The sequence below is a fragment of the Falco punctatus genome (assembly GCF_963210335.1).
Source record: "Falco punctatus genome assembly, chromosome: 3".
In the NCBI taxonomy this organism is placed as follows: Eukaryota; Metazoa; Chordata; class Aves; order Falconiformes; family Falconidae; genus Falco; species Falco punctatus.
Window position 1 is genome coordinate 111,353,613 of NC_137582.1, and position 23,932 is coordinate 111,377,544.

At 39.9% G+C, this 23,932-nt stretch overlaps 1 protein-coding gene across 7 annotated transcripts in view; it reads right to left on the reverse strand.

The window, feature by feature from the left end:
• Nucleotides 1–23,932, reverse strand: part of PRDM2 (PR/SET domain 2) — an 81,386-nt gene that overhangs the window by 4,945 nt on the left and 52,509 nt on the right. For 3 of the 7 annotated variants that reach the window (XM_080380806.1, XM_080380805.1, XM_080380811.1), the window contains 3 exons: nt 18,626–18,736; nt 12,784–17,155; nt 7,711–7,796 (listed from right to left, as the gene is read on the reverse strand). In XM_080380806.1, coding sequence (XP_080236932.1) covers nt 7,711–7,796; nt 12,784–17,155; nt 18,626–18,736 — 4,569 coding nt within the window. Of the gene's footprint in view, nt 1–7,710; nt 7,797–8,964; nt 17,156–18,625; nt 18,737–23,932 lie in introns of those variants that run through there. The other 4 variants (XM_080380807.1, XM_080380809.1, XM_080380808.1 and 1 more) reach the window with 3 other exon arrangements.

The following is a 23,932-nucleotide window of genomic DNA, read 5'->3' on the forward strand; positions in this document are numbered from 1 at the left end:
CTCGCCTTGTCCTGAACTGACCCTGTTAGTTTATTTAAGTAAGAAACATCATCTGGAAGCAGTATCCACTCTCCCACCCAGTGTCCCAGACCCTCTAACTGGGACCGACAGACAAATCCACCGTTATGTAAAGAACAGCTAAAAGCATCATGGTCTGTTTCCTCAAGACAGTCCATATCAGATTTTAAAATAGATATATATGGAAAAGGAAATTTACTTTATGGAAGCCTAACACGACACCTGGCCGTTTTTCCCGAGGTCAAAGCCTGCGGCACGCTATTGCCACCATGGTGCGGGCAGACCAGACTGTGACAGGTACAGGTGGCTGCAGGTACCGCTGCTGCGGTGCCTCTGCTGTAGGTGATAAGTAATTCCACTCCAAATTTTACAATACCGCCGAGAATCCCAAAGCGAAAGTGAAAATCAGGGATTTTAACTGGCAGTATGACACTTCTGCGGGCCGTGATTTCAAGCCTGAAAGCACGAGTCAGCGCAAGGGAAGGTGAAAGGCTGATGCTCTACTCTAAACACCCACCCCAGTCCAAACGCACACCACCCAATGTAACCTTCCTTATGCTACAAGAAAAAAAAAATCCCTGATTTGTTTTTAAATTCAGCATCTTTTGCTATCTTGCACGTACTTGTAGCTCCTTGGTGCATGCATATGCACGTCTGCTCCCCCTCGCACCTGCGCACCCCCCGTACCTGCGCTAATTACAGACCTACCTTGTACATGCAAATTCTTCAAAAGTCTAACCAAAACCGACTAGTTACATTCTTCCAAGGGAACATCTTTTGAAACAGGCTTTTATTACATAAGAACACGTCTAAGAAAAGCCAAGAATTAGGGTTTTTTCCAGGTTATTTTTAGAGTTCAATATACACCCTTTAAAAGGAGATTTCAGTTCTTGTTTGTCCTTACACACAGATTTTCGAGTGCGGTGGAACTGCCAGTCAGACATAAAGAAGGACAAAATTTTCCATTACGACAGAAAAACAAAAACCACAGAAATTTTAAAAAGTAAGCAATTCAATTATTTCCAAATTAAAACCCGTGGTTAAAATCGTCTGCCAAAGTTTTGTTATTGTTATATGTAAATCATCCTCTCCAGCCTTTGTGAATTTAATACTGAGGCGTTCATCTAGTGTCTAAGGAGCAGAAGGCGGTAACAAGGAAGTCAACAAAAGCCAGATTTTGTTGTCCCATAAAAGGGCTGTTACCAAGGGACACAGAAGAATATCCAAAATGAGTTTAGTTTGTTTGGCTTCAGTTCTTTACTATAACTAGAAGAGAGAAATTTTAGTTTCCTTTTATTTAGAATGTTTCCATTTAAGTAAAGCTTAACGTATTAAAATTTATTATGACTTGTAAAAGTTCTTCTATAACCAGTAACATCTGTCTGTTTCTGCCTGCAATGAGCCGATGCCTATATCCTGTGGGAAATCTCATAATAATCAAAAAATAATCCTCAAATCTAAAGACACAAGAGTGTCTGAGAAAATCTGACCTGCATTTTCGAATGCATCCTGCCCCCAAACCAACACGCTGCAGGGATTGTCCACCTGCTAATTTCACCGGGTTTGAAAGCTCATACATCGTTGGCGATTACTTGGAAGTTGAGGATTAAGGGGACAAGATAAAAAGGGATTGTTTTTCTAGACAGAAATTGAAATAGTGTTCTTAATGGAATTCTTACTGTTGCCTTCCCACAGGCTCCCCATCATGGCAAGGCACCAGCACGGCAGCGGTGTCCACGCTACCGGTGCTGCTGGGAACTCGCTGCCCTCTCTGCACCAGTGTCAAACTGGAGCGGACCTACAACTCTCTTTTTAAAAAGCCTGTGGGGTGGCTGGATGCTTTAGGAGTAACCCCCTGGGTCGGCAAGCGGAGGGGGAAGGGAGCTGGCACACGCCTGGCGCACACAGGAGCAGTCACTGCGGTGGCCGATTTTAGCTCTGTCACCTCGCACCTGCTTTTGCCATCACCCGTGTGGGTAACTTGAGACAGCAGAAGGACAGGGATTCTCTGCAGCCCAGCAATTGGGAATTCATGGGGAAGGGGCGAGGGGGCTGCATGCAGCCCGGACAGGCAGCGCACCCTGTGCTGTGGCCAGCCCCCACCAGCCCACTGTTTAGGAACAGTCCTAGCCAGGAAAGAAAAAAAAGGAAAAGAAGGAAAAAAAAAAAAAGAAAAAAAGGAACAGCATCCGAAAACGTATTATGCCTGCAAGAAAAAGGGCGCAGAAACCAAGTGTTGGGCAGCAGGAAGGACTTGTTTACACTGTGTATCAACTAGGACTTTTAAATCAGGATTAAAAGTTCTGGTAAATGGACTTTTTTTTTTTTTTTCCCTTTTTACCAAAGGACTCTTAAATCAGGATTAAAAGTTTTGGTGAAAAAAAAAGAAAAAGATTTATGGCTCTACCATAAATCAAAGCCAACCCAACTTAGATGATAGTGGGTTGGTTTTTTTACATGTAGACAGGGTTGAAACCTCTCTCTCAACTGAAAGCACACCCTAACTAAAGACACAAATCACAGAATTCGGTGAGACTCACTACAATAAAAATCCACTAAATCCCAGGTCTTACAGCCTTCCATCCCTGGATATGAAGGTGTTCGCAGGATGAGTCAGTACCACAATCCCCGCTTTTCAGATGCGGAACTGAGTCAGAAGGAAAACTATTTGCCAAGGTCGCCCAGAAAACCAGCAGCCTTCAAGCAGAGGCAGGCAGAGAGGGAAAGGCTCCCTGGGCCGCCCCACGTTCCACTGTCTCCTGAACGCTTCAGCAGTTTCACCCACTCGCCCAGACCGAACCCCTCCGGCCGCCCCGTGTCCCCGGGCACCGCGCGAGGACCAGCACACACGGGCCAGGCGGTGGCAAAACCGCCCGATCCCGGCACACGCCTTTCCCTCGGACAGCCTCAAATACATCTGGTGTTTTTAATGGAAATTACCTCGTCTTGCACCACACTTGTGCAATTAACATCTTTCTAAGGTGCTAGTTTAGCTCACTGGAGATGTCCCAGAAAAATAAGCTGCGTGCCTGGTGGGGATGGAGGCTGGAGCGCCTGACGGAGCGGCCAGTCGCACCGGTGACGGTCTGTGAACACACAGCAAAACCATCGCACCACGGGACGGAACATTCAGGTAGTTTTGCTTTACGTTTTTCCCCTCAATTAAAGTATGTTTTTCTTGCAGGGCTTACACTTCTAACTCTCCTAATCTAAAAAACCACATGTGCACAGTCCAAAATTTCGGAGACACACACGCACTCTATCACATCTCCTAACAGACATCCCATCGACACGTCAGGGAGATCCTCCATCAGGAGTGTTTCCTACCCTTCAATAAAACAATGCCTAAGCTGACAGAGACTGCCTTCTAATAACTGACTGTCTGGGGGAAGTATTTAAAAAAAAAAAAAAAAGATAAAGAGGTACGGATGTTTAAGCCTGAACACTTGGCTTTGCAGAATTAGGCGAGGCATTTTACAGGCCAGGACTGTGACCGCCTGCCCCCACGGGGGTGTCAGGGCACGAATAAATGAGATTTCTGGGCTTCTGCTCTCAGTGAGAACTAAACCATCGCGCTGCTAACCTAACTGGCATGTACTCTCTTGTGCTAGCATATTGCTTCATGAGAAAGTAAATACACGAAACAAGGACTTGGAAAAACATCAACCAACAATTACACGAACAGTATTTTTATATTTTTTTAAGTGAAACAAAGTATTGAGCAGGACAAAAAGGTTTGTGGGCAGAATTCTGTTGAGGAGGATGCCTCCCTCCTGCGGAAGAGTCCTGCCTCTGTGTAAAAAACACAGGGGAGCAGCAGAACGCAAAAACGACCTTAACGTGCTGTACTGCAGCTACGCTGAGATTTACGGGTGTTTATTTATAAAAGTGGTGAAAAAGCTGGAACACGTCAGGATTTTATCTCGCAATCATGTGACGCTAAAGGACATAACATGAATATTATGATTTTATGGTCAGGCCTTTCATGAATCTAAACTGGAAAAACCTGTTGCCGAGATCCTTTGCACTCCCAACTTTCAAGAAGATACCCAGCAGCACTCTCTAACCACGGTGGTTCAAAGAACTTATTATCTTTAAAGTAGCCTTCCTCTCCCACAATAACTCACAAATTGTTTTGTTTCACACATGGGCTCTGGAATTCAAGTTTCTTCATTGTTGACTCAGTTCCGCTCCCAGTGAAATCCTGCTTCAGACCACTGTTAACTTCAGTGACTAACACCAAACCAGCACTGAGAACTGGTGAAAAAAAAATCTCACCTCATACCTACAACCCACCTGGGGGACCACCTACAATTAATGTAGCCGTATCATTTTACTTAAGCATTACCAGATCCTTCAAAAGCAACTAGTGATCTAAAGTAGCCACTTCAAAGAGGTTCACCACTGAGGATGGCTACTGAGCTCCTTCAGAAAACCAGCCTCCTTGGTGGTACTTCAAATTGAGCTCAAAGAAATTATTAGTCACTTTAAGAAACCTTGGTTTGGGTCTATAACTTTAGATGAACAGTACCACATCAGCAATTTACCTTCCTGCCCTTTTAAAGAAGCACAGAGCATTGTGCCAGCCAAAAAGTAAAGATGCTGGATTAAAACCAGCAGTACCCAAATGCATCTACACTGTCAAATAATCTGGTCATTTGATAAAGTTTGTTATCTACTGAATCACATTCTAAGAATGAGAAAACTGTATCACACTGAGGGCAGACTGCTGCTGATTTTATTTAGCTTTATACAGAAGGGGTTACTCCAAATGAGTTCAAAATGTTTACTGAAGGCGGTACGACCCCTCAGTCCCCAGCACATCTCTTCACATAAAAAAGAAACCACAGAACAAAAAGTGCTTTTGATTTAAAGAGAGAGATGAGTGAAAGAAGGGGGTCTACAACTTCAGCCAAACTCCAGAGTCCGAGTGCACAACTCTTCCCCGCAGCTCAGCGATGGAAGAATTCCTCATTTCTCACCTTCCCACCTCCTTCCCCACTGCAACGTTTAGCAGCAGTCACAGCACTGAAATGAAACGCTAAATACACTCTGGCACCCAGTCGCAGGTGGCACATACTAACTGGTACTCGCAGGCGATGTGCACGTGAGCCACGCGCGCCCAGAGCCAACTGCCCCCGGAGCAGCGGCCGCGCTCCTGGCTCTGGCAAGGACAACAGCCAGAGCTCTGCTGCTTCCCCTTGCTGCCAGGCTTCCAAACACCCTGGGCAGGCAGCACGTCCTCTGCGCTCTCAGCAGAATCACTCCCCTGAGAAAAATCCCTCGCGCTTACTCCACCACAGGCATTTAACTTTGCTGAGCAGCACCGCCGAAACTGCAGAAGGATCCAGGCATGTCCTGCTGGAACAGGCCCAGATACCAGATTATCGTTAATTCTTTTTTGACTGACACAGGGCATCATGACGAGTGCAAGTCTCAGTTTTGCTGTTCACCTGAAAGGCAGCACACCTCCCGCGTGCAATGCCACCTTGCACCATGCAGGCTGGGTGCTGAGCCTGTACTCCTGAAAAATGGAACATCACCCGCTGAATAATCAAAGCTGTTTCTCACAACCCTTCGGCAGTTTCTTGGAGCAGTGCCACCCAAAACATGACTCAGAGACCATGTTTGGCTTGTAAGTCTTACAAAAAAATAAGCAAAGATACATATACACACCAAATGCATGTTGCCGATTACTGTACTATGTTCCACAAAACACTTGAGTTTTGAATAAATTAGGAAAATGAAGCAGCTACCTATCTCTTAAGAAAAAGCTTCCCTCCAACTTGATGCCTGCTCAAGCTTCCCTTTGAATTTCAGTGTTTCACTGCCTTGCATCTGAAAAAAACAAACCAGCAGTATTTTCAATGCTGTTTTCCAAATGCATGCTTTCAAAAGTACACTCTACCAAAAGCATTTTTAAAGACTTACTGAGAGAAGTAAACATGCAGGATCAGCAAAATAAAATGAAAAGGGATGAAGTAATCATGGGAAGTCACAGTCAGGTTCCCCTGAACTACAGAACGGCTTGCAAGTAGGCAGGGGCTGGAGGCTGTGGTCCCAGGGCAGAAGGGGCTGTAACACCTCTTCTTCCAGTACTGCCAATAACCTTCTAGCAGACACCGGAGGTTACACCAGCAGCTCCCTTACCCACTCCTGGTCTAACAACCCACTTGAATTCTGCACGTCTGGGTGGGGACCCTTGCCTGACTGCAAGCGACGAGACCAACCTCAGCTACAGTTACGAATTCCACTCAAAAAATACCTGTAGGACAGAACTTAAATCGCAAAGTCAAGACCCCAGAGGCAGCTTAGGAAACAATATGAATCATTCATACATATGGAATAAAGACCCATCTTTAACATTAATATTTTTCATTAATATCTTTCACTTGGTGTGTAAAATGGACCATTAACCTTACACTTAATATATGGTGCCTTTCTTACAGTGTTTTATTTGCCTCTTGCTCTGGAACAGAATTGTTTTCCTCACATTCCCGCTCTTTCAAAAAATCCTGGAAGGTCCTACACATACCCTCTCCATTAAGAGCTGCTATTCACTCCTAGAGCAGCTCCAGCCTGTGAACGAAGCGACAGTTTCTACCAAAATAACACAGTATGCAACTACGCAGTCAGAACGCATCACACTGTGTACGTGACCAGGATACTACGGCTTTGTACTGCAACCTGAACAGGGCGAGTTTGAAATCTCTTGAGGATTTGGATCTGTACTTTACTCCCAAGTGTTCTCCAAGACATCTCTTCTGAGTAGCCTTTACTCTCAGTTCACCAGATACTGGGTAACGTCTGTCCACAAAGTTTAGATGAAGCCATCCACTTCTAAAAGTAACTCCGATTGTTGAGGCTGCCTAGGTGAAGCTTTACCGAGTTCCCATTAAAATTCCCTAAGACTTGTGCTTCCAAGTGTTGAGTGCTTTTCAATACTCCAGCTACAGCTTAAAAACATCAAACACAGTATGGTATTAATTCTACAAGTATTACTATTCTATTTTAAAATACTGCATAGGGGTGACCCAAAATCAGCTTTTCTCTCTATTGCTATCAAAGTATCTTCAGTACTACTAGGAAATTTCATGTTAGCCTCCAGATCTAATGCTTTACCAGTTCAATTAAATAGAACATGTGGAAGTTTACATCTTTTTCATAATTCACTTACCACAAAAGCTCAGATCCACCCAGCATGCACTTGTTGTCCAGAATCTATCCTTTTAGCTCGTTTTCATCATGAATAGATGTCGAACGTCATGTGATTCATGCAGATCACACGTTCAGCAAATAAAAGCCAGAATTAGTATGTAAAGTCTTCCCAGTTCTCTTTTTAAGGTCATTCACAAGCTATTTGTCTGTCACAGATTATCGCTTGCAACTCAGCTTCTTAGCTGAATGTGACTCCAGCAAAAGCTGGATAATAATTTTGGAAACGAAGTCACAAACCTCAGTAAGCGAAGGAACCGCTATTTATTCCCACATCTGAAATTGCAACTTTACACATCAGATTGCCAGGATCTAATTTACTATGACATCTCCCCCCCCCCCCCCCAAAAAAAAAAAAAAAAAAAAAAAGTCATCAGGAACTGAACTAGAACTTTAAACAAAAGGCTTACAATACAAAATGCCAACAAAACACAGTACCAGAAACACACTAGCCTAAATCAACTACAGGTAGCTTACAGAAAGGGTCAGGAGCTTGCAGAGCAAGGCAGGAAACACTCTGTGCAGGGGGCCTTGGCTGCATCACCTGGGCTGTCTCGTAACGCCTAGGATTGAACACATTTAAGACATTCTCTGATACAGACTGCATAATGGGGGCAAAAATGGTAAGCACAACACGTCAGATCTCCCATCTCCACACACGCTTCAGCGTTACTGTTTTTATCAAACTGACACTGCATTTGATCTTGACCAGCGTGCCAGTTAGTCTGTGTAAACAGGACAAATTTAATTGTTCTTATTGCCTGGTTGGATGCATTTCAAGAAATGTCAGCACTTTGTGGGCATCATCACAGCTTTATTGTTGCACTCAGATCATAAAGAGGCAGTTATAAAAGCCACAGAAATTCAATTATGCAGATGAGATGCAAGAGCAATAGTAACTACAAAAGCTGTACGTTTCCTGTATGTGATGAGTCGCCTATTTAGCAATGAAACTTCTTGATTAGCTCTCATTTTGGAATACAGATCTCCATCACACCACACTTCACTTGACAACTGGTGTACAAACGTGTATGAACATCTCAGTGTGGCAACATCCTTGGGACACAACAGGATTTAATATCACAGCAGAGAAACAGCAAAGACAAGGGTAACAGGATTGCTGCCATAGTATTAAGGAATGAAGGAAGGAAGTTGCTTTATTTATGAACAGTTCATTGCTAGACGTCTCTAAGAAATATTTCAGGGTGATCAGAATACTGAGACTGCAGTAAGACCAAGCACCAACTAGTATTTCATTTGCCAGTAATAGAAGACAGACACGAAACATTAGCAAAAGTTTATGTCCCACCCTCAGTAACCTCAAAACTACGGGAGAGATTTTACCGTGTCGTGTCCCCCTCCCCCCCCCCTTCCTGTTTCTTACAAAATACCCAAATACAACTACAGGCAGGCAAAACAAAATCTTTTCACTTAGGTAAATACAGTAAAACCTAATCAATACTAAAAACCTTCACTGTGGCTGTCCTACCACCTAACTAATACAATGGCTGCCGTAAGCGAGGTAAGAATTCCGCTCTCAAATCGTGGTGCACTATCTAACCGCAGCGTATGGCCACGAAGCAGATGTGCCTGCACAAAACACCCAGTGAACAACGTCAGAACTTCTGCACCATTGTACCAGAGTTTCCCTATCAGTTAAAACGCAGGGAAAACTTAGTTATGGAGAGGATAACATGTTTGAGGAATGACATACCACATGAGAAAATAAACTGGGAGTTCTTGTCTATTTTACTCAAAGAAAAGCATTAATTTGAATAGACAACGAAATAAAGGACTAACTTACTACTGGATTAGTAAGGAATACACTACAGAATTGGCTACTGCAATACTGTTAGTCTTAATGATGCTATATTATTCCATCCAACTGCCACATTAATATGGCCACAGATGCTTCCAGCTCCACTGCAGGAGGCAGAATGCTTATCTTGCTGGTGGAGTGCAACATGCCAAAATTCTCAGAGCCAAAACTCTTTACATGTATTTTTTTAAATTAAAGTATATTTCACAACTTTAAAGCATACAAAAATAGAACATTATAATATTAGAAAAACTTGAAATGGTGTGTGTAATTTTAATTAAAGTAGTTTAAATGTGTTACCCGTGTCCAAAATAAAAAGATAAAAATTTAAGACTAACTGCAAAGTGTCAAATGGTTATAAATTCGTTTCAGTGGACTGGGTGTAGACAGCTAAAGGATGCAAGCACACTTAATTCCTTCTAGATGTACACTGTTTCATCTTTTCATTTTTCCTGGTACATCTGGTTCCCACACAAAAGGCAAGCTTCCCACAATTTTTAAAAAAGTTTACTTTATTGATTACAGTTATATAAAATGTGTCATGATAGTTTCATCTAGTTGGTCATTAAGTGCTTGCAACACCACAAAGACTCTTAAGTACGTCTGCAACTCAATGAAGTATTGCATGCTGGAGGAGAAAAAATCCCTCTTGGGATGCTTACCTGCATTTACAGTACCTTCAGCAAGGCTACAATGTTCAAAAGCAATGACAACCCCACTTTTATGTCAAATTGTAATTTTTAATGTTTTCATTAGAATAGTCTTTATATCACTCTCCAATCGAAGAAAAAAATGTAACTAACAGCAAACTTTAATACAGGAACATGCTCCAAGATTAACAACCCAAAATGAAAACAAAATGAAATTAATGTAAAATGTAAATCACATATAGTACAATTGAAGTGTCCAAAACAATTTAAATAATTTTAAATATTTTATTTTTTTTTAAACTTGCTACAAATGCTTTATACAATATTTCAACATAAAGTCCCCATAACAGAAATGTAACAAAATGGGAATGATAGTGAAAGTGAAAGTTAAAGTGGCACAAATTCACCAAACAAGTATTAAACTACAAATTTTAAGAGGTAGATTACTTTTTAAGTCAAGAACAAAAAATAAAAGGGGTGGCTGTATAAAGAAACTAGTCACTTTCCATCAATTCTGTCATTAATCTTGAAAGCTGTATGAACACATGACAAACAGTATTTCCATAAAAAGCTGCTATGAACAACAGACCAATTTGTTGTCTTAAGTTATTAGATAGAGGTGTATGACCCTTTAGAGTAATTATATATTTAACTTTCAAAATATACAGGTATGTAGTCCTGGTCTAGCCTTCTTATCGATAAAAAGATACACTGCATTCATTATATATATGGTATTTAGAAATTGATATCGGTATTTCATTGCTATATAAAGTTTCATTTCCATGTATAAATAGGAATTTGGAAAATTCATAAAACATCCAAATCAGGGTTTTTTCCCATTGTACACTGGACATCTAAAAAACTCAGAAAGCGAGGAGGGTGGGACGAAAAGGAAATTCTGTCGCTAGGTTGGTCTCTACTGATCCATATAGGCAAAAAGCTTTAAGAGACTTAATACATGACAAATACACTTTGAGTGCAGCAAAATTCGTTGTCCCTGAATCTACGACGAATCATTGACAAAATTATAGAACCTGCTTTGCCAAGCTATACAACTGGACTGCCTGTGTGCCATTCATGAAGGTACGGACAAAACCAGGATCTAAGCAAACACGAGAGCAAAAGATTTGGTTTAGTTAATCCCACTACTTCTTTTGATGGTTTCGTGTGGGTTTTGTTCTGTTTTTAATAGTACCCTTCTCTTATCTGAATCATCCTGTAGCCCAGCATGAGTGTCAGGCACCAAGTAAGAAAAATCTGTGCCTGACACTGAATATTAGCAAGAAGCCTGCAGGCAATTTTATGATTGTGAGTCAGCTTCAGCTGGTTTCGCAAGCTTGGTGGATTTCACATCCATTGTCGTAGTGCTTATCCTAAGTTGAGCATGCAACAGCTCTACCATGTCATTAAAGGATTTTTTTGTGTGTTTTTTTTTACAGAAGATTCCTAGAAAATAAAAAACAAAAACTGAAGATAAATGACAAAACAAACTATTTGTGAACGGAGTATGTTTACACAGAAAAACTGAAAGGTGAAAAACAAATTTGGAGACAAATATTACATGAAGCAGGTCTTGAAAAAAAAATACTAAGAATTAAGATTTCCTGGAAAAAAACCCATACCCCAACATGCCTGCATAGAGTAGAATCTATGTTAGCCTGCGTGGACATTAGTGTATGAAGGCAAAAAAATTCTTCACACTACATACTTGATATTAAAAAAAAAAAAAAAATTGACTAGACAATCTAGATTTAAGAACATTATTTCAGAAACAAAAAGCAAGAATTATTCTAGCCTAACTATTCATTACACCAGTGAAGACTGTGCTGCCAAACTAAGAGTATTTGAGACAGTCAAGGAAAACTTACCCCTCGGTAAACTGTTATTTACCCCAAATACTATTAAACTTTCAAACTGCCCTCTAGCACTTTGAAATCATTCAGTTACATTGAACCTTTCCTTTACAAAGTATTTCCTCAAAATTTTCACCTAGAAGATCTTCACAGTAAGACACACAAGCTGCAAACAGTTTTGATTTTGACACTTCTTGACAAATTCTGCTAGGGGACACCTGTTCTGAAGGAGGCTGCCAGTTCCTCCCCCTCCTCCACCATCAATTACTTTGATTAAAAAAAATACTACCTTCAGCCATAAATCTGGTGTTAATCACAGCCATGCACTGCAATTACCAAAACCAAGAGAACTCTTAATTACCAGTAAGCTTTGTGAAAGTTACTTGGCAAATCAGATACCCGTTTCCAAGATTAACAGGGCAGAAGCATGCTAATAAAAGTTGTAACGCTTTGCAAAATATCCTATTGATGTGAGAGACTACATGAAGATGTAAGTCGGGACTCAGGCACGCAGATTAAGATTTTCTTTATTTATTGAAGTATTACTCTTGTAATTAAAATGCTTCTTCTCAAATAAGAAATAGAACTTTAATTATAAAATTTGTTTATACTGAAACATAAAAGCATGGTACTTCTAACAAATTTACATGTTCATGTAACTTTCCTTACACATCTGTTTCCCTTATATTAAGTATTTAATTATCTGACTCAATTAGTATGCACATACATTTTTGAAGTATTTGGTCATGGTTTTCTTTTTTTTTATGATATGCAGAGAATGCTTTTTATTAAAAACCAACAATGCAAGTTATTTTACTGAGTAAAAAAAGCAGTCATCATTTTCAGCTTAGTGAATCACCATAAACTAAATCTAGAATGATTTTGGGCCACTGTGTATGTTAGATATCAAATACAAGGTCAGTGTCTCCAATAACATCAAGTTTAACGACGTTAAGTTTATTTGCACTCAGGTACTGACATTTTTTTTCCAGAGTTTTCAATCCAGTTTATAATTAAAGACATTCTCTATACAAACTATGTATTATTTCATGACAACATGACAAAATGCATCAAGTATGTACATCATACCTCAGTATGATTGAGCTATTTAACCATGTTTTAGGAAATGCAACCTTTTCTTATTTAAGCATCCGAAACTCAAAAAAGACCAAGAAAATTGGCAAGCAATGTGTTCCTGTGTTGTTTCAACTTCAAATTAAATGCTTACCTGAAATCTTTTAGTTCTTGCTTTGTACTGCTTTCATCTCTTTTGTTTTCTGCTGCCTCTGCATTTGCCGCCTGCTGCAGGCTTCGTGTAATAGGTCCTCCGATCCTCTCTCTAGATTTTACAGTGAATCTGTCTGCCTTTTTCTTACTCGCCACAGCAGATTTACTTGGCAAAACAGCTTTATTATTCCTCTGTATTCTGACGTGTAATTTCCGGGATGCTTTGCTCGAGATTCCAGAGGAACTGTTCTTAGCGACCACCTTAGTTTTTTTCCCATCAACATGGGACATTCTGGACACTCTTACTGGACTAGAGTTCCTCAATGACGAAGACGAATTTGGCTTTTTAGATCGAATAGGAGGTACAAATTTAACGTTTTGTTTTGATCTGAAGGATGCAGAGGGAAGCTGGATTTGTGCAGGTCCTGAGGTTCGCGCTCTCGTCTTGCCCAGGTGCGGCTGCATGCTCTGCATTTTGATTTCTGCATCTGCTGTTCGCCTACGCTGGCTGTTGCCTTTTTCACTGCTTGCAGGTGAAGAACTTGCACTTTTTTTTGAAGAATTCTTTTTAGAGGAAGGAGAGATGGGTTTTTTGGGACAGCTGTATGATGCATGTTTGTTCAAACTTCCAATGTAAGTAAACTCTCTATTACAGTAGGGGCAGATGTGAGAGTCTGACTCGGATGGATTACTCCTCAGTTCTGCCTTCTGCTGGGCAGATTTCTTTTTTTGCAAGATAGCTTTCTGGACAAGCTGGTTTTTCTTTTTCAATGCACTTATTTTTAGTTTATTTGAGGACATTTTGCTCATCTCAACATTGAAATTAAGTCTTTTTGGCTGACCCATTCTTCTGAAGGCATTCTTTGCAGGGCCAGCTATAACAACCATGCCATTCTTAGGCTGCACTGTCTGTTTCAGTGGTACTGGATTTTTTTTAGGTGTGTATCTCTTTTTATCACTGGCAGATGCACAGGCCAGTATGTGTTTGTGCAACTCAGGCATGTTATCAACACTTTTCCCACATTTTGTGCATCGAATGGCAGTTGTAAAAGTCTGTGGAATATTATGGGTAGTGAAGTTTGTTGCAGTAACTCCAATACCCATAGGATTACGATGGTGATACTGAAATGGAGGTGGTTTAAAGCTTGGGTAGTGCTGGTTGAGGCCCATACGAACATCTGGATCTTTAGATTTTACTCCAGAAGCCATTATTTTTATGGTAGTATAAAGCTCTTCGGAGGAATCATTTAGATCTTCATCTTCCTCCTCTTTAGAAGCTTCCAAAGAATCTTCTGGCAGGCTCTGCATGTGCTCCACATTTGCCTTACTGGGGTCAGTAAAATTCTGGGGTCTCAAAGTCCCGCTTTCAAACTCATGATGTGTGCACTCTTTGTCTGGATGGAGATCCCGCTGATGCTGTTGCAAATTGCACAAAAAAGCAAATTCCTTTTTACAGACCGAGCAAACAAAGATATTTCCTACTCCATGAAGCAGAAAGCGATGTTCTGACAAGTCAGTTTTATCCCTAAAAAGCTGTACACAGAATTCACATTTGAAGGGCCATTCTTCAGCATGAACGGATAAATGCTTCGTTAGGTCTTTAATGGAAAGAAAAGGTGACTCACAGACATTGCACACAAAGCTTTTATTGAATGTTTCCTGCACAACTCCCAATTCACTGGACATATGAGGATCTTCTCTCGCTTTCTGTTGCCCATTTTCAGCTTCTTCCTGTTTTATTACGGGGAGAGTATTTTCAAGATTATCAGCAGAGGAAACAACAGAAGAAACTACAGAAAGAGGAGGTGGAGACGGAGATGAAGAAGATGAAGAAGAGGAGAAAGAGGAGGCAGAGGAGGAGGCAGATGAGGAAGAGAGTGTAGGAGGACCAGGTGAAGCAGCAGAAGGAAGAGGTTCAACAGAAGGAACAGGAGATGGAGAAGGAGAAACTGTAGGTGAAAGAACTGGTAGCGGGGACTGGGTAGTAGTGTTAGAAAGCGGCGATGGACATGAAGACGTGTTAGTGGCACTGGCAGAGACATCTGGAATTGATAATGGCACTGTTGGAAGAAGTGGAGGAGGTGATGTCGCAACTGTTAACACAGGCAGGCAGGGTGGTGGGGAAGGAGGATTGGTTGGTGTTAACAAAGGAGGCAGCTGGCACATGGAGGGTACAGCAGATGCCTGTGGAGCAGGAGAAACAGAGGAACTAAGGGGCTGAGTGTCAACAGAAGACGATGCAGATAAGCTGGGATCTGCGTCAGGTTCTGCCTGAGGCTCCAGGGATTTGCTAGGGCTCACACTCCTGTTGCCACCGAGTGTGCTGTCTGTGGCTGCATCCGTTCCATTGTACTCATTCAGCAGAACCTTCTGTAACATGCAAGTTGTTGGCTTCTTCTTTTTAACACCACTGCAGGTTGGCTGTATGGAATTTTCTTTGTATTCCCTAATTTCAGCATCACTGCAAGGCTTCTTATGCACACTTAAGTCTAAAACAGATTCCCAGGGAACCTGATTCTTATTTTTGACATCAGACCTTTGTTTCACACCACTAGATAAATCCAGTGGCTGCTGGTTGCACACATTGCCAAAAGTCGGAGCTGCTGTCCAGTCTTTTGATATTTTATAGTCTTCAAAGCAAAGAGGGCTCAAAGTCTCTTTTTCCTCCCTTCCAGTCAAGCTCCAAGCAGGTGAGTTGCTGTGACTTTCTAACTTTGGCATTTTTGAGCTCCGAACATTGTCATTCCATGCAGTTTTTCCCTCACCTGATTTGACAAAGTCTCGAAGTACTGGACTGTGCTGCGGAGAACTGGGAGGAGAGCTGGTCCTTCTTTTAAATCTACTGGATCCAGGAGGCAAAATAGGTGAGGATGTAACAGAAGGTCCTAGTTTGGGGATTTCACTTGACGGAGTTATTTTCTTACTGTCCTGTGTCTGAAGAAGCTGTTTTAGTTTTGATGACAAATAAACACCTTTTTCTTTATGAAAAGGTAAGCTTTCTGTTGAAATGCTAAGAGGAAGATTTAAAGAACTAGTCGGAGTTATAGGTTCTGGGTCTATTTCAGTTTTTATTTTTGGTACAAGAGGAGGGCTGGCAGTTCTCCTCTTTTTGGATTCATTGCTCCCACTGCTAGAGGGTTCCTTAGGAGGTTCATTCACATGTGTTTGCGTAACCTTTAAGTTTGGGGAAATCTCCACTGTGACTGGACTGATTATACAATTTAGTCCATATAAATCTGCAGAGTTGGACTCCATCTGAATCACATCACAATTGCTAGTGCTGCTGTTGGACTGAATTTTACCATCAATGTAATAATTTAAGTTTTCAGAGATATTGCTGGAAATATCCATAATATAGACATCATCTACTTCACCTTCCTCTTCTATTTCTGTACTTGCAATATACACACTCTGGACTGGCGGGGCCTGCTCGGTCTGAAGTGGCGGCTCTTCGGTGAAGAATCCTTTTCTTCTGACACCTTTGGGAATAAGATGACGCTCATGAACCCTACGCTGATGCCTCCGCATGTTGGTGTGAGTTCCAAAAACCTTTTTGCAGTATTTGCATGGATGCAACTCTTTGGGTTCCTTATTTTCCTCAGCAAAAGCAGAGTTTGACATTTCTTGGGAAGCCTTCTCAGAATCCAAGATAACAGAGTCTTGCACAAGACCGGAAACATTCAGGTCATCTTTAAGACCATCACCCACAAGTACTTGGTTATCAGCAACATTATCCAAGTGTTGTGATGACGTTAGTGTTAAGAACGGTTTCCTTTTTGGCCTTGCCTCATGGCGTCGCTCATGCCTTCGCCTGTTAATTTGAGTACCAAAGGCTTTCCCACAATATCGACACCTGAAAGCATGGTTAAGAGTAGATATATGGATGTGCATGTGGCGTTCAAGTCCTTGCTTTGTTGTAAACTTCCTCTCACAATGCCGACAGGGAAACATGAATGCTTCCTGAACATCACCGTTCGATTCACCTCTCGATTTTGGAATTTTCACAACAAGTTTCTTCTTTGGAGAGCTTTCTGGAGATTCTTCTGACGTACTCTTTTGCTCTTCCATAGAGTCTAACTTTTCTTCACATATCAAAGGCATTTCAGCATTTTCTTTAGGCATACTGGTATCCTCTATTTCCTCTTCATCATCCTCTTCATCATCCTCTTCCTCATCATCATCATCTAAATCATCTGATGTACAGTTTATTGCGTCTCCTTGTTTGTCTTCAGTTACCATTTGTGGTTCACTGGTAGGACTGGGGATCATCAGCTTTGGAAGTACATCTTGATTTACCATTTCCTGAATCACAGCTGTTTGTTCCAGGGAAAGTACAGCAGAAACAGAAGGCGCCTCATCTTCCTCTTTGTGACCTGATACACAAAGTATGAAAAGAAAAACATGAGACATTTTTAACAAACACTTCAAAGTATGCTACACCTTTCTTCTACTTTTTCTTCTAACACAACATATCCAACGTTTATGACCCAACACAGTACCACTACTTGTCACCACCGTGATTCCACACTGAGAATAAAACTGTATTCAGAAATTTCCTTTCTGAAACTTCAGCAAAATGTAGGCAACTGCCTATAGTTAACAGAGAATCTCTGGATTCAACACTGTGGCCAAGAAACCCAAAACAGCCTGAAAAGTACCAGAACATATCAAGGTAGACCTCAAAACACTTCACAAAACCTCCAAAAAACTTTCAATGACTTTCCTTAGAGCAAATAAGTGTCAGGAAAGTACTGTAACATGTACTGATACAGTATATAGGAAACCTGTCAAGCAAATTTTGGATTTTGACCATTTCTCCAAATTATAACAATAAAACAATCTGGATTTGTACTGCAATATGTAGCAAGGTGTACCTTGTAGTTGGCACAGTACTTTGAATTCTTCGTATCAGATTTTCTATTAGTTGTTGCCTGACTGGCTGTTTTCTACACTTCTGAATCACAGCCTGCATGCATTTCATTTATTGGTGTCGACAGATCCTTTATTCACACCTCTGCATGCTAGTCTTACCTATCTGCTGTCAGATATATGCACTGCTGAAGAAAATAACCTTGCTGCTAGTTCACATGATGGTGCATAAGCAGTTACGTGTATAGAGCAAGAAGTTCCTCCCCATTCCCTAGCTGGGGCTTAAGACACCTGGAACGGTGGTGCATGTGTTGTGCAAGCAGAAGGGACAACAGAGTGAAGGAATGGAAAAGTTACGGGTCAAAAGAAGTTCAAGAAAAGAAGCTTGAAAGAAATCAGTACCTATACAGAGCTTTAAACACCATCGTTACACAGCAGTAGCAAGTTTTAAGTTCTTGTAAAACATCAAAAAACCCTATACATTTAAAACACCTTTCAGGCATTTTTACATATATACTATGAAAAAAAACAATTTTGAAATCAATTTGTAAACAACTTTTGCGGATAATCTTTAGGACAAACAGCACGCTTAGCAAGTCAGTGCATTAATACTGTATTTCTTGCCCTTGACACTAACTTCTATTAAGTAAGTATAAATAATGACTGTGTAACTAAGCTCCAAAGACATCATTTTAGCATAAGGACTTTTCTCTACTATTGTGTTCTAAGGAGTTTGGATTTATGTCTAAATTTTTACAACACATTAGTTTTTCCCCTGTTGTCAGAGTTACATGTTTAATGGCATATTTCTGATATCCCAGTTCCTTACTAACAAAAAAGTTTGGGAAAACAATATAAATGTATTCACTTTGCTACACTAACACAACATACTGACATATTAAACCTGACAAAAAGTGTCCTTTGATTCAAAAGGGATAGTTAGGGGAAAAAAAAAAAGATACTGGAGAACTCACCCTCTTTAGAATCCCTCATATCTGCAGAAGTAGAATCCAAATCAGCCTTTTTCTGTTTTGTATCCGCTGCCTTCTTTCCTTTGTTTTTACCTTCCTGAGTCTTTTTCTTTCCTGGAGAAGAAAAAGACGCCAAAATTTATTATTCCTGTTCAACAATTTTTATTTTTCGTATCTGAGTGGCAGAATTAAAACACTCAACTTTGGAATACACCACACGCTTCTGTAGAAAGCCTATTTTCCTGAGGAATACAAATGACAGATCAGTAAGAAGGACAGCATTCAGATAAAGCAGTAAGTCCTTAAGAGCCCAGAAGAAATTAAAAGTAAAGACAACAACAAGTTTCTAAAAACCTAAGATTCCAGAATACTTTACTCACTTTCAAAGCAAGAATAGACTGTAACAGAAACATATTGCCCAGCGTTAACCAGCTCACATCATAGTTACCCAATACCTTCATATGGCTATTAAATTACTGTATCTCATAGAAGTATACAGAAAATATGAAATTTCTTTATATACTATTAATCCTTAAAGGTAATTGGAAGACCTTATGAAGTAGAAAACCACAGAGGTCACTCTTACTTGAACATTCTGAGTAATGACTTGAAGAGAGTTATAATAAAAGCAGTGAAGTAATAACATCATGAGAAGACTAAAAGCAGCATGATCTTGACCAACAAGGCAAAGACAGTAAAACCAAATTAGATGGAACTGGCTAACAGTAAAATATAAGGGATTTCACTGTGTCCACTGATACAAACAAGTTTCCTAACTCCTTCTGTTAGCAAAATTAAGAAGCATTTATTATTTAAACAGGATGATGAACACAATGAAGATTAGGGCAAAATGACATTATGCAAAGACCTGATCAGTGACGCAAGATGTAATGACTTGAAAATTTTATTTACCAATGTGCTACAAAATTATACTGCTAATTTTTTCCATTAATCTTAAAGATTCAGCATGCATTAACACATGAAACTTTTAAAGTCTTCCAATTAAACTAATTGCAAACACCGTATTCTCCATAGAGATGGTTGTTTTCCATGTAACGCAGTGGTTGAGACACCAATCTCTTCTGAACCTTCACACTTCTACACACCACCGCTTTGGAACAAGCACTGTCCAGAAGCAGCAATCCAAATTCCTCCTTTGCTCCCTTTAACACACAAAATACTACTTTTTAAACACACTGACCCTTCCCTCTCATCCAAAGTGTGCATCATAGCCCTAAGTCAGTTTCTTATTTAGAAGCACATTCTTCCAACTCACAATCCTGTCAACAAGTTCCTCCTTTTTTTCCTCAAAAATATTTTTCACATCTTCAGCCAAGAAATTGAAATGCCTTTTTAAAAAATGTTCCTCTATTCAAACTGAAAATTTCCAAGTATGCACCCCTTCCAACAGACCAGACACAGGTCAGCTTTAAAAAGAAATGCTTGGTTTTATTTGAACATTCTATTCTAGCTAAATAATTATCTGTATTTCTTCTCAAGCAGCTCAGATTTCACAGGCTCTCCCCACATTCCAGTCTGTTTCAGTTTCATGTATTTAATTATCCTTTTTTTTATTTTCTTACTCCAATTCAACAGGTTTTAGTCTGAGAATGAATTTTTGTCACCGCTGAAAACACACATACACCCTTTCCAAAAGTGATCCAGCAATTATCTCTTAATATCTTCAAATACTGTAACAATCCCTGCGTCTAAACTTGTCATAATGAACCGGCACTAGTTTATTTGACAATACAATATTCAATTGTATTTTATAGGAAATACCTGCAGGTTCTCAGAAGATTTAGCCTATATTTTAGGTGTTCACACAGGCGTAAGTTTAAAGCACATCTTTACCTGACAGGTTACTGAATGTCTGATTTTTACATGATTTTTTGTTATCAGCACATCTAATGTTTGTAATTACATCCAGTAGTACCAAGATCTAAGTATGAAGGATTTCAAGTAAATTTCCAGAAGTATCTGCCATGTCACCTGAAATCACTCTTGAAACGTACGGTAACACAATCAACAAACAGTTGCATTATTAGGTAAAAGTTCTAAATGTAAAATTTCAATACATCCCAGAGAATCAAACACACATCACAACAGCAGCAACATAACAAAACTTAATTGCTAGAACCCTTTGAGAACCATCAACTTTTTTGCAGACGGCTTATCATTTGAAAACCATCATCAGTATCTTGACTTAAATGACACAGTTCTAGATTCATCGCCCATCTCTACAGGTGAGACTGGAAACAAGAAGGAAAAGACTGATCCACAGGCCCCTCGCATCAGTGCCAAACTTGGCCACAGTTAGGGACAGTACTTTACTATATAGTGCAGCATACGATGGTATGGTAGATGAAGTCACCAGGCAATTCTACACCTAATTCTACAGCAGCACTTAATTTCAGCATAATGCAGGTTAGTGTAAAAGCCTTCAAACCAAGACCCAATTAATTCTTTCTTATAAAAGACTAGAAATATATCCTGCTCTTAAAAGTGTGAGGTCAAGTATGTACAAGCAACAACAAAAATCACTTGAAAGTGCTAAAGCTTGCATAGGTTTTCCAGGTGTCATCCACTTACAGAATATAAATTTTCTAGTACCTCAAATCCAATTATAACCTTGGAAATCACTCGAATAGCATGATTTGTATGCAAAACTGAGTTACTTAAGTCACGTACATCCTTATGTTATTGATGGAAAGAACATCATTTGCAAGTTCTGCCAAACTCCTAAATAAGATTTTTAAAAAAATGCAACATGCTCACAATGCAACCTGCTCACTGATACAGCTGGAAGTGTTTAAAGTTCTTTGCCTATAAGCATAAACATATTTGAAGAGAAGATTCATCTAGCACCTACTTGCCCTTACTCAGAACAGCAAGCAAAACCACTTGCGTACATATGTAATTTTAGATCCATCAGATCAATTGCTGACACACATCAACTAGAGACACAAACCAATTTTTGATGTTTTCCTTTTACCAGCTTTTGTTTGTTCATTTTCTAGGTTGCAGCTTTCTTTGTAAAGGTTAAAAGAATCCTCTATGCTCAAGTATGGCAACAACTGCCCCAGATGCATCCATTTCATGGCCCTGAAAGCTCAATAGCAGATGCCCAGGAAGAGAAACCAAGAAAAAAGTGATACTTTATTGGTAAGCTCTCCCAGCTTTCATGCAGCTAGAGTTCAGGAACTTCTGAAGATATTCAATAGCTTTTGACAGACTTTCCTCCATGAGTTCTCAAAGTGTTTTTTAAATCCATGTAAACCTGAAGGATTTGCATCATTTCTTCCTGCAGATTTTCAATGAAAAATGCAACCTACTATTCTGATATAAAGGATATTAATGAGTATCTCAAGGTCTGTTCCTTCATTTTCTTACAGTTTAAGATGTCAAGATGTAACAGAAGCCTGGAGGAGGGGGGAAATGCCTCAGAATACAGAACCTGGTGGAAGCCTGAGTATAAGTACACATGTGCACTTACCATCAGGTTCCTGAAGGGTCCTACATGGCTGGTACTGCCAGCTGGATCCTCCACTTGGTCTAAACAAGAAAGATACAGGAATGAAACACAGGGAAAGTGAAATGGAAACAATGACAAAAGAATAAATGAAGGGCAGAACTTAATATATGTGTATGTACATTAAAAGAATTGCAAAAGAAAGATGCAAAGGAAAATGAATGAAAGAGACAGAAAGTAGCTACTTGTCTATAGTGACAAAGGTCAACAGAGGAACGTATCAAAATTTGTCTTGCCACTTAGTTTTTAAATATGGTTCCTTTTCTTCCCTTTTCCTTCACTTACGCTGTATAGACCGGCACAAGCATTATCTGCCTTTACACCTTTACAATACCTGTATAATATTTACCACAAACATTGCAACAGGCACAGGAGATCTTGTGCTACTGCCAATGTCCAGATAATCAGTAGTCCCACTTATTTCAGAGGAGTTCAGATGACAACAAAGTAAGAATTTAAAAAGGGAGAAATAATCTTTATTTGCCTATACTTCATTTTATTGATCTAACCAAGACTTCTCAGAACAACCTACAGTTATCTGTGCTCATATTTTTGCTGTTTACCAAAATACTAATGGAACTGTAAAACCAGTGAGTTATTTCTGGTGGGGTGGGATAAGGATACTCAGGCGCCAGAAGGGAAGAAGTTAATCACAGTCTTTCCATACAGTCAGAGCTGAATTCTATGATTAAATACTGCTAATACTGTACAAGATGCTATGATCTTCAATAACCTTTAAGTGCCAAACGTTCACTGTTAAGATCATAAAGTCAGAAGGACACTCACATTCTATCTCAAACACTGTCTCGATCACTTATGAGAAATGTGAAAGATAGACATCTGCCTCCCCAAAAATCTTGGGTTAATAAGGAAAAAGAATTACCAGTATGAGTTTCCAGTATTCCTTTGATATCTGTAGCCAGCAACTACCGCCGCTCGGTAACAACCTATCTACCCTGTACCCCACCTGTGCTGTTGCTTAAGAGCACCACAGACACCTGCCTAAAGCTCAAGTCTCCTGGGTACAGCTGAAGGGAAAAGGTCAAATTTGCATGTCGTACCCTGATGGACAGCGACCACGCAGTTTCATGATGCGAATTACAGTGTCATAATACAAACTCACCAGTCAAATCCCTCGGGGACTGGCTCAGATCAAAGAAAGTCTGCATCAATCCCACACCATAGTTGCCACTGTTCTATAAATCAACTTCAGATTATTTGGGTTTCTTCTCAAAAAAAAAAAAAAAAAAAAAAAGTATTTCTACATTTGACATTCTCTCATTGGAGAGAATGAAATAAACATTAAGTGTACACACAAGCTAAAAAAATCCTTACAGAAAATTCAGCCAAAGACAACTGTATGACCATTTCCACATTATTTTGATTAATGCATTCTAAAAAAGTGATGCAACTTTATTTTTAATTTGAGCAACGGTCTGCTGTGCACTAGAATTCCTCTGTTCCTTTATCCAGAATACTGGTAGATACCATGTTTTCAAAGTAAATTCCTTAAACCTTCAGGCATCTGTGAAAATCAGACTTGTAGTTTGTTGTGGAAGACAGGCTATTAAAAAAACAAAGCCTTTAACACAAAAAAAATACCCTACCCAAAATAACAGTATAAAATGCTCCAAAAAATTAAATCCAAATTGTGTTGGCTAGAAGAGCATGAAAAAATGCAGAAACATGTTGCAGTGACTTCTTAAGAATCTTGTCCCACTATGGCTGTCAGAGCATATAAATACTGAAGACCTTAGATGTCTAATAAACCGAACTGA